We start from the raw sequence: 14,538 nt of genomic DNA, 5'->3' as shown, positions 1-14,538 counted from the left end.
GGAGTAATCCCAAGAAGGAGAGACCCAGATCCCGCCTGATGGGCCAGAACACTGACCAGGAGTCCCAGCTGGGAAGCATGAGGAAGCATGACAGGGGGCGGCTGCAAGGTTGAGAGTGGTGCAAGGACCTGTGGGTGGTGGCAGGCCTATGGGGATGCCCGTCCCCTGCTCAGTGTGGTTTTGTAGGTGGGGGATAAGTGAACCTTGTTTGAGGGTTGCCCACAGGAGGAAGGAGGAATTCCCCATAGGGAGCCCTCTGGTAGAGGGAGGAGGGGGAGGGGAAGGGGAAGAAGGAACCTGGTGGTTCAAAAAGGGGGGAAGGCATGTGACAGAGTGCTGGGTGGAAACTCACTAGCCAGCCCCCTGTCTCGCCAGTCCCAGCTAACTAAGGTGCATTAGAGCTGGTTAGGAGGACCTGTACTTGATTAGGGAATGGAAGACAGCTGTCCACCTAACCTGATTAGCCGACAGGAGGCAGCTGATTAAGTAGGACTTATGCGCCAGCCAGAGGAGACAACGTGTCTCATAGGGAGCAGAGAAGCCCCAGAGGCTACTAGCCCTAGCCAAGCATTGTATGAAGGTGGTGGATGCACAAACGCACTGTAAATAAACTGCACTGGTGACTGCTAAACCAGAGAGTCTTTGTAAGCTAGAGTGTGGCCGAAGCAGAGGGGTCGCAGTGGAGCACCCTTACACAGGGGAAGGCCAAACCTCAGAGATGCCACTCAGAAAGGCTTCCTCTTCCATAGCATGGATAGGGAATTAGGGGGAAATAATGGGGCAGAGAAGTAATTAGCAAGTCTGATATTACTTTTATCTATAGGCACAAACATCTATTTAGGGGACAAATAGATCCCTTGTCTTGTCGTGATGTCAGTGGGGCACAGTAGTCATTATCCAGCACTAAAGTTGCTGGCAAAGAGAAATTATTCTCCTTCCAGTTTTTCTTAGATTGATCCCTCTCACAAAACCCAGTATACTAGGGATCTGTGTAAGAGGCAGGGGGCAACATTTGCTCCCAGACTAAGATGCTCACAGAGGACCAAATTCTGGATAAGATAAGGAGAGATGTGGTCTAGAGATTTGAACATGGGATAAACAATAGGGGATGGGAAATTACATCTCCTTCTGCAGCCTCTGGCAAATTCCTTACTTAACTCCTCTGCTTCATCTTTCTCATAGATAAAATGAGGATAATAATAGTTACTTTTCATACAGAGCTGATCTGGGAAGATTAGACAGTCTGGGAGCACGAAAACTGCTGTACCCACATGGTGTTAGCTCTACATGAATCTTTCATAGTTGCTATGGAAGAAAGCATTAAAATCCTGCCCAGATTGGTACTTCGGATATTATATTCGGTATAGTTTTATCAATTCAATATTGATTCTAGTTTTACACAAAGCTGCAGGCAACAAACTGGGTTTTTTTAATGTAGAAGTATTTTTACAATGTGTGTGCAGATAGAAACAAACTATATACTTACTAGACTCTAGTGGAGGATGGGAACTCTCAGGAATCCTTGGAATGTCACTAAAAGAGAAATATATATTAAATAATAAGTAACAACTGAATTGCTGCTCCACAATACTGACCAGACACCATTACCTACAAAGTTTCTGGCACACATTTTTCAGACCTGTTTGTTTTTGTTTTAATGTGTTTGTCAGTATGGAGTAAGGAAGAGGAATTATTTCAGGGACAACTTGCTATCGTTAACTAATGTACATGAAAGCTTTATTCCCAAAGAAGTCTTTTTTTCAAATGATGAATAAAAACAAAAACCATGGTCACTATAATGTTAATAATGTTAAGGTTCCACAATATTTTTTCAACCAAAACAGCAAAACTCCTTTGGAGATGAGGAGTGCTATGGCTAATGAATCTCACTTCTTTTTGGTTCAAATCAAAACAACACAGATTTTAAAACTCACTAGTAATTTTTATACACACATCTCAAGGAGTTTGCTGAATGAAAGCGATGAAAATGTCTTATGAGAATAAAAAGAAAAAGCCGATAACTTGGACAACATTAAATAAACAAAGAAAAGGATAATAATGTATTACTTCAAAGACTATACATATTAGCACGCAACATATTGCAACTGAATATACAGCCATACAGACACATGTATCTTTATAGATACACATACACAAATATTTATATAGAGAGTGGATCAAATTCTGATCTCAGTTACATGAGTGTAAATCCAGAGAAACCCCATAGACATCAGATTTACACTGGTGTCAGAATCTGGCTGTTATTAATATTTGGCCATGTACAGTTATTTCCAACATCTCCAAAAATACATTCCATGAGTAAGAAAGGACTGTTACACTATAAATGCTAATAAACTAGAGCAGGGAAATGGAAATAAAGTTCTTCAATGAGTCACTTAAAAGATTAACCACCCATATAATACAATCCAAACCCCAAACTGCAATACAATTTATAGCTAACACTTATAAAAACTGAAGTCTAAAGGTAAGGCACTAACTTATTTGGAGTCTTCAGGTGAAGAGCTGAAGCTGATGAGAGTTGCCACATGTGCAGCACTTTTGAAAATCGGATTACTTCCTCTAGAATTTTCATAGGAACTTAAGGGAGTTGGTAAACAAGTCCCATTGAATTTCAATAGGAGTTGACCACCTAACTCCCTTAGGCTCCTTTGAAAATTCTAGCCCACATACCTAATAACGGATTCAGGAGCCTAACTTTAGGCTCTTATTTTTTTAAATCTTGGTCTATATGGCAGACAAAGAACAAAAGAAAAACAAAAAACCATCACACAACAAAACCAAACTCCACAGCTATCAATGAGCATCTCAGTTCAGCCTACATCTTATGTTGTAGTGTATAGGCATGTGTCTCCCGTGCCTTGGCTTGGCAGATTTTGGCCCCAAAATTGTTATAATTATTTTGCACTTTCAGACTTAGATTTATATTAAATTCAGAAAAATTTAATGTAAATTGTTTGTTATTATAAGTGTGATTAATATCTGTATTAATTAGTTTATAAAAATCAAACACCTTTTAATGACAGTATCATTTACAAATATTGTAAAAAAATCTTGGAAATAACTCAGAAAATAGAGCTTTTGACTATAAATGACACTCCTTGAATTCCTCAAACTGATTTATTTCAAGTCCTATGATGTTTAATGTTTACTGAAACCTGCTTTCAAGTCAGCAGTGTTCATGTAATTGATGTTGTTGTGGATGAATCAAGTTTGAGAACCAGATAAAGCAGGTCTTATTCAGGCATAGCTCCCACTAATTTTTCACCATTACTGTCACTGTTTCCCCTTTGCCATGTGGCAAATACCCTCTTTACTACTTTGATTGTCTAGAAAAATTCTTCTTAATAGTGATATGATTGCAGCTATAGAACAAATCTAAGTCTGTAGCAGGCAGTGAAGAAAATGGAATATACGGATTATAAGTAAACATTTTAAAAGGTAAATTCTCCTCCAATATTATACTATAACAACTTTCAAACTGACTAGTATGTTAACATGTGATAGTGTTGTATTTACAGTACTAGAAATATATGTAGTTATGGATCAGTTTTTAAAAATCCTGTTAATACATGTAAATACTAAATTTAAGTAGTAAGTTTTTTTAGCCTTACCCAATAGGCCTTGAAACAATAATTTCAACTTGAGGTTCTGATTTTGATTCTAAAATAATGTTGTAAACTTCTTCATTTGTAGCTCCAGGCAGAGGTTTACCATTCCATTCTAGAACTTCATCCCCTGGAATTTAAAAAGAAGGGTATTTTTTTAATCTTATTTTCCATATTTTTTCACATAAATGTGCAAAACATATATAAAGACTATGTATCTCTAAGCTACATTCCCAGAAATCAAAAATACTATTGTGGGGATATTAGAGTTTTTAAGACACACTCAATACTCCTTTCCAAAGCACTGCTATCACTTGCAAACATACAATGTTTTCAGTATTTCACAAATAATACAGCAACTGGTCTTGTACCATGGAATGAAAGCAGTATAGTACCTTTTGAGAGTCACTTTATAAAGTAGACATGGTAATCTGTACAATAAAGATAGGTTGATCTCCAAAAGTAAAATTTCTGATTACCTAAGAGTTAAAAACTTACAAATCATGAGATTTTTTCATTGACAGTTATTTAATGTGTATTTCATATGACTTTGGTACCCAAAGGGTAGTCTTCATAGCCTGTACCAAATGAACAAAAAAATTAAAAGGGTTAGATGAGTCAGTGTCTCCTGGAAAGATGAGGAAAGATCAAAGAAACAAGATGAGGTGAAATTTTTGGATGAAGGTTAATCTCTCTTTTAAGGTGTTCACAGCTAGAATTCAAGCATATACTTATAATTTATTTATATATTTGTCAGTGTTACATCAAGTGGGAAACCTTTACAAAACGTTTTCTAAAATAAAGGTCAGCATATAAAACTTTCAGGAACCCATTAAAGAAGTCCACACTTATTACCAGGGCCAATCATAGGCAATAATCAAAAGCACTGCAAGATACATTGCATTTTGTTTTATTGCTACTTTATTTGATGATGATGATGTAGTATTTCTCAGACTCAGCACTGTACCAATGACTCAGGATGGTGTCAGACCCTGTGTTGCCAAAGGACTTTGGATGAGATCTAAACAAGCCTTGAAAAACTGAGTTTGCTAAAAATCTAAAGGAATTCTTCATAAGATTAAAAGTACATCCTAATTAAACTTGATTTCAGATAATTAGATTCTGCCTTCCACAATTCCATGTTTTGTTCAACAATTGTTATTCTTTCACCTCCAAGGAACCTGCACTTCAATAGTAGACAAAGATCCCTGTACAAAGTTTGTATATGTTTGTAAAGCACTTCAGGATTTTTTAGGATGTGAGATACTATAGTACATTGATGTAGGAGCATTATCATTAAGTGTTGTTGCCGAAGTTAGTTTTCCTCTATGAAGTGGCGAGAAATAAACCGGGTTAGTTAGCACAGCCAGCCTCAACTCTGGCATTTCCTAGCTTTTGAATGTTTTGACTTTGCAAGCTTAATAATGTTCTTATAATATAGTTTGTGTGTGTAGAGTTCCAGAGGGGTAGCTGTGTTGGTCTGTATACAGCAAACTCTCATTTTTGTGTGTGTAATATCCTTTTTAAAAAAAAAAAAAAAAAAAAGCAAACTGGAAAAAAATCATCATATGGCATTAATATGTTCAATAATATGGTTGGAACCTTTAGATCCACTGCACAGAACTGACGCTTAAGCTAATGGTGTAACTGATAACAATAGTAGGTTGTCTTCCTCTAGGTTGGCGAGGACTAGTGAGAGATGTGACACACTGTCATTGGTTTTTCACAGCTATTTGCTGACAGCAAAGGAGTAGTGAAATTCAAGAATTTTAGGTTCTATTCCAGGCTCTGGAGCGGAGGGTGCTCAGTGGGCACAGACTTCCCTGCCAGTTTGACTCCTTCTGCTCTGTCCCCTCCAACCTGTCCCTCTCCCAATCTCATTTTCCTCCCCTAGCCACTCGTCTCATGCTTCTCATCCCAGTCCCAGTCTCTTTACCCAGCAAGTCCTAGTCTCACTTCCAGACTCCCCGCTCACAGTCGCAGTCTCCTTGACAGTTCCCAACTGCCTTGCACCTACTTCTCACCGGTTTCCTTACCCAGCCAGTCCCCGTTCAACCCTCCTAGCTCATCATCCAATCCATCTGTCCCCCCACATGGCCTCTAGTCCCCTCCCACCTGTTCCCACTAGCTTCCAAACTCTGTCCTCATCCAATTTCAGGATCTACCTGCATTCCTCAGATTCCTGTCCTAGTCTCTTTGCCCAGACAGACCCAGTTCTCCCTCAGTATTCTGGCTCACCATCAGATCTGCCTCCTCATTCCATAGTCTCCATCTCATTGCCAAATTCAGCTCCCCCAGCTCCTAATCTCAGTCTCTGCCCTTTCTCACAGTGCAATTTCACTGCTCAGCCAGTCACCTCTCTGCCCCTTAACTCCAAATCCCAGTTACCCTTCGGCCAGCCACTAATTTCAGTCTACGCACATCCAGGCTCCTTGTCCTAATCTACTTTCCTTGTAGCCCACCCTCAGATCTATCTCTTGTCCCTTCTGCATATGAATCAAGCAACTTCCTCCTCCACACTGCCAGGGAGGGAGACTGGGAGTCAGCAGAGGGTTACTGAGTGCATAGTTGAGACAGGCTTCTCAGTTCTAGGGCCCTCCCCTCTCAATGCTCACAGCAGCTACTGAAGAGAATGTCCTGAACAAACTATGGGCTGCAGCATGCCCAGTACAGACAATCTCTTCAGGGAATTTATCCTCGAAGCTCTAGGAAGTCTCTACTAAGCATGTGCAAGCTGCTATTTTTCAAAGGCTTACAACTTGGCCAAATTTGGTGTGTTTCCGTGACGCCAAGAGTTGCTCCACCTCCTCCTTCGCATTTACATATAATGGATCATTGGTGTGGTCTTGCCCGAAATTCCCCCATAGGGGACCTAACTGACCCACCTCCTGGGGCCAAATCTCACCTTTGTCCCAGGGGTTGCTCCTACTGGAGTTGGGAACCGCCTCTGGGTCCTCACTAGTTTGAACGGTCTCCTGGCCTCCCGAACAGGTTCGCCTACTAAGCAGGGCAGCTTTCTGGTTCCCAGCCAGTATTCGTCCCTAATCTTTTATCCGTCCTCCTTTCCTGCCTGGATTCCCAGGGTCTTCCAGGGGGTGAAAATAATCCTTGGGCAAATTCAGCTGTAAGCCAGGTCTGAGTGGCACTCTCCCTGCTCAGCAGCTGAAAGAGGGGCACTTTATTTACATGGGCTTTGTATCTGCATGAATACAATCAAGTATTTAGCATAACTGACCTAGGTGCTGAGCATAATGGGAAATGGTTAGCAGGGCTGGTTTTGGGCTACAAACCACTTTTGTGTTAACTGCTGGGGTCATGAAATGTTGTCCTTCAATTGTCAGCAAAACTGTGCTTAGTCTGTTCTGATAGAATCTGCACCCTAAACTAAACAGAGCTCCACAAGGGTGGCGGACAGATGTTTCAGCCTGGACACAGAGGGAGGAGGTGGAGCAGTCTCTTATTGGGATTGCACTGGCCTTGGCAAAGGGCTGCCCCCAGGCATGGAGTGATTCTCTCCCCTCCCCCCCATTGTTAAAAGGTAGATTTAATGACTCATCCTGGAGTCTTTTGTTTCTTGAAAGCAGGAATATTGCCTGTATGTCAACAGAAGGTTTACCCATGAACTGAAATCACTAAGAGCTGAAATCACTATGAGCTGAACCAGTAGAAGATCTGGGAAACCTTGCCTGACAACTAACAGAGCTGAGTGAGCACCAGGCAACAGTTGGTGCCAGCCTGGTGCAGTCAACGGTTGGCAGAGAGGCCGGCACAGTGGGTGCCGGTGCGATCGGCGAAGAGGCTGGCACAGTTGGTGCCAGCCTGGTGCGGTTGGCAGAGGGGCCAGTACAGTCGCTGCCAGTATGGTCTGCGGAGAGGCTGACACAGTCGGTGCCAGCCTGGTGCGGTCAGTGGTTGGCAGAGGGGCCGGCACCAGTCGGTGCCAGCCCGGTGCAGTCAGCGGGAGCGAGGTGCGGTCGGTGCCAGCGGTCGGTGGGAAACAGGTGTGGTCGCTGTCAGAGGTCGGGGACTTAGCGAGGCCTGACGGCGGTAGAAGACAGCAGCAGAGGGGGCCTGGTCAAGCCTGTGTCAGACAGAAGCGGCATAGGGGATGGAGCCACACCCAAGAGGTGGACATTGCAACTACGGTGGTCAGTACAGGGGGAAGACAGAAGGGGGAGGCGAAGGACACGCCCTGTACTCTCGGATAGGTTTGGCTCATTGAGTTCATGAACTCTGTTTGCACTGTTTCCCAAACCAGTGCTGTGTTACCTCTCTTTTGCTATTAAAAGGTTTCTTTCTACACTCAGACTCTGTGCTTGCGAGAGGGGAAGTATTGCCCTTTGGGGGGTGCCCATGGAATAGTGTGTAATTTCCCAGGTGACTGGGTGGGGGCTCGAGCCAGTTTGGTGTTGTATCAGTGAGACGGACCCCTAGATATAGAACCCGGTCCTTGCTGCTGCCGACTCGGTCTGGCAGAAGGGTTACACAGGAAAAGCGGGGGCAGGGCTGGTTGCCCGTGCCTTGGTCTCAGCCAAGGGTTTACCATCCACCCTGGGCTTTACTGGGGGAGTAGGTTCTTGAACCCAGAAAATCTCTACCAATCAAGACCGGGTAGGGGAGCCTAGGGACCACCCCTGCTGTCACCTGGGTGATATTCCCCTGGATCTCGATCCGCACCAGGACCAAAGCGTAGAAATTCAGTCCTGTGCATGCAGATTACCCTGTGTGTTTGGCCCAGGTCACCTGGTCTCACCCCACCAGCTTCCCAGAGACCAGCGTGACCGCACTCCCAGAATCTACCAGGGCCATGGTTTCGATGCCATTTATTTTTACTGGCCTGGTATACCCATGGGGGGCAGTTACAACCCCTAACAAGCTGATGAGACTGCAGCACCTCCCGTGAGCTCCCAGATTGCACTGCATGGGTTCTTCCCTGTTGGGGCACAGGGCTTCTATGTGGCCCAGTTTCCCGCATTCATAACACCGGTACGTTAGGCTAGTTGCCCCCCTCCGTCTTGGACTATTTGGTCAGCTCCTCCAGTCCTTGCCCACCGAGGTCCCTGGCCCCTTTCTGTCCTCAGGCTGTTCCTCAGCGACCTGGCGCTCGGTTCCCGTTCTCTTGGGTGTCCCGGCAGTCCAGGAACTGGGGCTGGAGACTGGCTTCCGGGTCCACCATGTCTTCTCCCGGGGGGTCAGAGACAATTCACGAGCCGCCAACTGCCTCTTGACCAGGGCGACCAGCTCGTCTTAGGTAGAGGGGTCATTTTGTCCAAGCCAGGCACGGAGGTCCGATGGTAACCCCCTCATGTATTGGTCCATCACCAGGAGCTCCAACATCTTCTCAGTGCCGAGGGCCTCAGGGCGCAGCCACTTCCGAGTCAGGTGGATTAGATGGAACAGCTGGGACCGTGGTGCTTTGTCCTCACTGTACCACCATTCATGGAACCTCTTGGCTCGCAGTGCTACTGTCACCCCAGACCTGGCCAGGATTTCGGCCTTCAGCTGGGGCTGGTCAGCAGCAGCTTCCGCTGCCATATCATAATAGGCATCCTGGGCCTTTCCCCCTAGGAAAGGGACAAAGATATTGGGGCCAGGCCTCCCACAGGGCTGTTGTCTCAAAGCCCAGAAGATATGGCTCTATGTCATCCTGCCGCATCATTTTCAGTAGGCAGTTGCTGACCCGTATGGTCCGCGCCCTGTCTTGGCTGCTGTCTCGCTCCACCAGGACTTTCAACTGACCTACCACCTCCTGAAGTAGGGCTCGGTCTTGGGCAGCCTGGCTCATCAGCAGGTGGTTGGTCCCCTGCTGTAGCTGTATGGCCTCCTGCTGGGCGGCTGCCTGGACCCGGGTAGCTTCCTGCTGGGCAGCTGTGGCTTGCACCAGGGCTTTTACCATGTCCTCCATCTTGGGAGTGGGGTGGGTTAGAACTTCCCTGGTTTAAGTCCACTGTGCGATAGAATCCTACTCCTGACACCAGGTGTGGCAAACGGCCGGCTTCACCCTAGTGGGTCTCATGCTTTTGCCTTTTGTAGTGGGCCAGGGTGTCACCAGTTACCCCGTCTCCCCAGGGAGGGGGAGTAGGGACCCGGGCCCGCCCGCTCGTCCGGGTCCCAGCCCAGGGGCCCTATGAGTAGCAGCTATGTGCTGCTGGCACCATAATCACAGCTGCAGTCTTTTCACCTGGGCTAATTTCCCTCCTCTGTCCCTTCTGGCTTCTTGAGCCCAGTATCTTCCTCAGCACTCCTGCCTGCTCCTCCACACACTCTGCACTCCTTCACACAGCACAGCACAGCACAGCACAGCACAGCACTCCTACTCCTTCAGCTCATGGTCAGTCTGTCTGGTGCAGAGGGTTTTTATTGAGCACCTGGCTGGGCCTTAATTGGCCTCAGCTGCTCCTAATTGCCCCCTCATGACTTCTAGCTAGTCTGCAGGGAACAGAGCCCCAAGCATTCTGGGGCTTACTTACCTCCCTTCCAGTACTCTCCTACTACCTTCTGCCCTTGCTACATCACAATATATAGAAAAGCATGAAGAAAACAAATACCTATTTCCAAAGTTAATATTTGTCTCAAATACATGTGGAATATTTCAACCATATTTTAAATAGTAAGCTTCTCTTTTCTTTGTGTTATTTTCTCTTTTCATTTTTAGCTGTCCATATTATACAAATAGTGATTCTGTCCATTGCATATTAAACATTACCTGTCCACTTACCCAATGACCTTAGCAAAGCAATTCTAGCATGATTTTGCCTGGAATTTAAACCTTTATTTTTTAAAAGTGTTTTTATTGAATTTATGATGTCTGAAGAAAAAAAAAAGCATAAGAGACAATGGGCAAAAAACCAAAAAGAAAATGAAGTATCACTAGTGCCATATTAATAGATGCTTCTTGAAATAGAGATATGTGAATAATGAGTAAATCATTTTCTGCAATAATGTTTCAACAAGAGTAAAGACGAACAAAAATCAGCTGTAGTTTGTGTTAGCATCATTCTGAGAATTAAATCTAAGTGCAGTCCATTTTCATGGCATTGTACTTCTTAATGTTTTTGTTCAATTGTTTTTGTTCTGAGTATTACTTACAAGCATTTTCATGATAAAATTATTTTATTTGAGAAAATATTTTCACTTTTTTTCTACAACCATTCACTCTTTATTTTATTAATATCACTGGTGAAACTCAGTGTTGATCCTTCAGCAGCTAAGCAATAATTACTGTTTAGAACTTGCACATATATACAATACAAATGTAATTATGTAGTGATACAGTAGCAATGTAATTAAAGCTGCCCACATTAATATGAAAAACATCTTTCATTATTTACAATATTATACATTAAAATTATCCATATAACACACAATATTAATTTTCATTTTAGAAAGTCACAGCAATAAGACTTGTTTGAGTATAATTGATTTCATTACCTGCTCTTAGATGTCCCACCACATCAGCTAGGCTACCCTTCTTTACTTTGGTAATGAAGGCACCAAGTCGTCCTAAATCTGTCATTTTTCCTCCAACGACCTAGATAATCATAAATTTGAGTTTTCAAACCACAAATAGATAACATATTGAGGAAGATAATGTAAATAGTTTAGCTTGTATGGTTTATTTAATCACATTACCATTATATTTAAAACTAGGGCCTCAGTCACTCAATTTACAGTATTGTTGTTATCAATGTTATTTGTATATTGACTTCACGCTAAGAAAAGTGTCATATAAAAAAAGCCAGTTTTACTGCACAAAAATAGAAGTGTGACACTCAGAGAGGGAAGAGAGCCTGAAATTCCCTTTTACCTGCCTCTGTGAAACACTAGTTCAATTAATCTAATACAGAAAGTATAGCATACTACATCAAATATCGGAAATGATCACAGTGTTTGGTTTTTTTTTTTTAAATAATAATCAAGGAAACATATGTTTTGTTCAAATCTATTGGCTAACTCTCTGGGATGTGCAGAAACAGCAGATTATAAGCATGAAACTTCCTTACAGAGTAGTCAGTACAGAAGTGCTAAAAAGCCAATAATGTAAAAGCTGAAACTCACAATTAAAAATGTATTGTGTGCAGTATTAGGAAACACATGAGAACAGTACATCTAAGTACAACAAAAGGAACAATATTATCACCAGCTATCAACAACAGACACGGACATCTTCATCAGAATATATTACAGGATTCAGTGAAAGAGAGAAGCAAGTAAGGCAGAAGTACCAGACTTCACCCATCCTCTGTCCAACAGAGATGAGGAGAGTGTCCTCCAAAGAAGGATGCACAGTACATTGATGGAGAAAGCGGCATGAGTCTCCTCAAGGGACTCAGGCAAGTAAGAGTGCTAAAACCTCTTTACTCTCAGCACACACAAATTGCTGACTGTCTTATTAATGACACTCCCCTTGATGAATAACATCATCAATACAAAAAACAAAGGAGACATGTTGACATTTTTACAGCAAGTGAATATGTGTAGCAATAAGATAGTGACCACTGTAGACAAAAGCCAAATCTATCAATTCAGACATATTATATAGGTCTGAGAGTCTCTATTTGGAATTTTAAAAATTCTGACAATATAAAAAAATTGTAATGACACCAATTATACAACTTGCTCAGTGTAAAAAAATCTACACAAAGTACAGGCCTAAATATTTTTTAAAGCAATACAAAACCAATATTTTGATCATGCTGGCTTTATTGGTCCTTCCTGAATGGATGGGCTGTCCTACTGAATCTGTCCAGCCAGTGGTCTTCTCTGGAATATTCTGGATAGATTTTATAATGAACTATACTATAGTGTGCATTACCCACAAGTGTAGCAGCTATTGATAAAGTTTTATGTATTCACATTGCCACAGTGCTGTGCCGATGTTAATTTTAGTACATTGACTTATACAACTGAATCTCAGGCAGTCTCCACTAGCTGTAAAGATGCAACAGGACACACTGCTAAGCCCACCAGTGATGCAATGATCTGTAATATGGCACATAATAAATCAAGATAAGACGAAAGAAAGAGTAGAGGTTCCCTAAAAGAGGTTTCCTGTTTTGGGGCCTGAATCTTTAGTATTTTTGCTCCAGTTTAAAAAAAAACTCAAACTGTTTCCAGTCAGTAAAAATCAGCTTTAGACTTTGTTACTCTAAAATAATGTCTTAATTTTTGGGCCCATGGTGAAACTGGCAAAACTCATCAATTTTGCTACAGATGCAAAAATGTTAATAGAATTATAATAAATAGCAGCACTGCTTGGTGTTGAAGGGCAGTTATCTATTTAAGAGGATTTATCCAAAACTATGCATATACACTAAGTTATACACTGTATTCAATTGTGTTTCCTACTGACAGTGCAGATTTTAAACACTGATTTTGTGAATATTGGTGCCTAGATAACAGTCATGAATGTGGAGCGTGAGATGAAGATTACACGACTGAAATGCATGCAGTAAAATCAGGAATGGTAATAAATCCATGAATGCATTAGGATGTTCAGTGTATGCCATGTGAACAGGCAGATGAATAGATTGTGGTGTCATGGCCTTCTAATCAAAACAGTTTTCTTCTTTTGCCATGAGTGCACATAGGCCAATATACAATAGGGATCAAAGAAAGTTTCTGCTTATAAGATTTCACTTTAATTTTTCAAGGCTTAAAAAAATTTGCCTGAGTGCGGGTGCATTTCCACTTCATCTTGCACAATTTTGGTTTAAAAACCAAAACAAAAAACTCTTGAGGCTAAATCTTGATTTTTTTTTTTTTTTTTTTTTAACACTTGCATCCTCAGGGTACTTGATGGTCCAAAGCATTTTTGAGGAGGCATTCAGTATCTGGCAGGGTCAGGATCTAAATTAATGAATATCACACCATGTTTTTTCTATATCTATGTGTATATATATCTATCATTATGTGTGTGTTTCTCCTGTATTTTATTTTTGTGTGAGACAAGATAATGTGTGCTTATAATTGGGTAATATATAGACATACTGCAGTCATTATTCATGACAGATTAAATGGACACAATCGGCTGTAGCTTCTGTATGTTACATTATAAAAACCTACATCACCAATGGGGTCCTTTTACACAAGGCAATGGGGGGCAATATTTGATATCTTTGCATCAATTCAGGATGCTGTCCAATACACAGGGAAAAAGGGCATGCTCTACTCTTTAATATAACTATGTAAAATTGGTCTCAAATGGCAATATAATTGGATATTTTCTGGATATCTATGATATGCTGTAAACTATAGTGTACTAAACTGTTTTCTATTAGATTAATGGAAGTTTCATTCATGTACAGCATAACCTTTTTAATACTTACTTTTAGCCCCAGTAATGCACCTGACTCTTTTGGCATGGTAGTTCTCTTGTTAAGAATAACACGTCCAATTAAGCGATCGCCCTCTTTAGATGGTTGCCACGTTACGGGATGCTATTAGAAAATATCAGTGGAAGCAAAAAAGTGGAAATCTCTTCCTGTTTTACACACAGATATAATTAGCTAAATTATCACAGTAGAGATAAAGACAATTCATCTTTGATTGCATAGTGTCAATGACAATTCTCTTTGTAATAATGCTCTGGTTCTTGTTCCTGCTTCATTAAATATTTACAATTACTCTTCCTCTTCATAAAATTATCTCCACACCCAAAATGTGCAAGTGCAGTTACAAAACAGATTTGAAGTTTAATGCATTTAAACTATTAAGAGGTATTTCAGCTTGTAAAAATAAATTTACTACTTTGTATTCATTATCTTGAAAATTCCTCTTATGAAATAACAGTCCTGTAGAATAATATGTTATTCATCTGTTTCACATGTTCAACATATAATAAAAGTCTGATGATCCTGTTCCCATTGGCATCAATGGTAAAAATTCTACTGACATCATTAGTGTCTAACTG

The 14,538-nt window shown here is 41.7% G+C and overlaps 1 protein-coding gene across 1 annotated transcript in view; it reads right to left on the bottom strand.

Annotated features, from left to right (window-relative positions):
- The window catches only part of LOC137143063 (regulating synaptic membrane exocytosis protein 1), a 259,921-nt gene that overhangs the window by 195,803 nt on the left and 49,580 nt on the right, over positions 1–14,538 (bottom strand). The window contains exons 3-6 of the mRNA XM_067532653.1: positions 13,955–14,065; positions 11,058–11,157; positions 3,633–3,756; positions 1,487–1,533 (exon numbers count right to left, since the gene is read on the bottom strand). Of these exons, the coding sequence (XP_067388754.1) occupies positions 1,487–1,533; positions 3,633–3,756; positions 11,058–11,157; positions 13,955–14,065 (382 nt within the window). The remainder of the gene's footprint in view (positions 1–1,486; positions 1,534–3,632; positions 3,757–11,057; positions 11,158–13,954; positions 14,066–14,538) is intronic.

Source organism: Emydura macquarii, unplaced genomic scaffold (genome assembly GCF_026122565.2).
Source record: "Emydura macquarii macquarii isolate MOO-44397 ecotype Brisbane River unplaced genomic scaffold, CSIRO-AGI_Emac_v2 contig_3295, whole genome shotgun sequence".
Lineage (NCBI taxonomy): Eukaryota > Metazoa > Chordata > Testudines > Chelidae > Emydura > Emydura macquarii.
The sequence above is the reverse complement of the archived record's forward strand: the minus strand, read 5'-3'. Positions and strand labels throughout refer to the sequence as shown.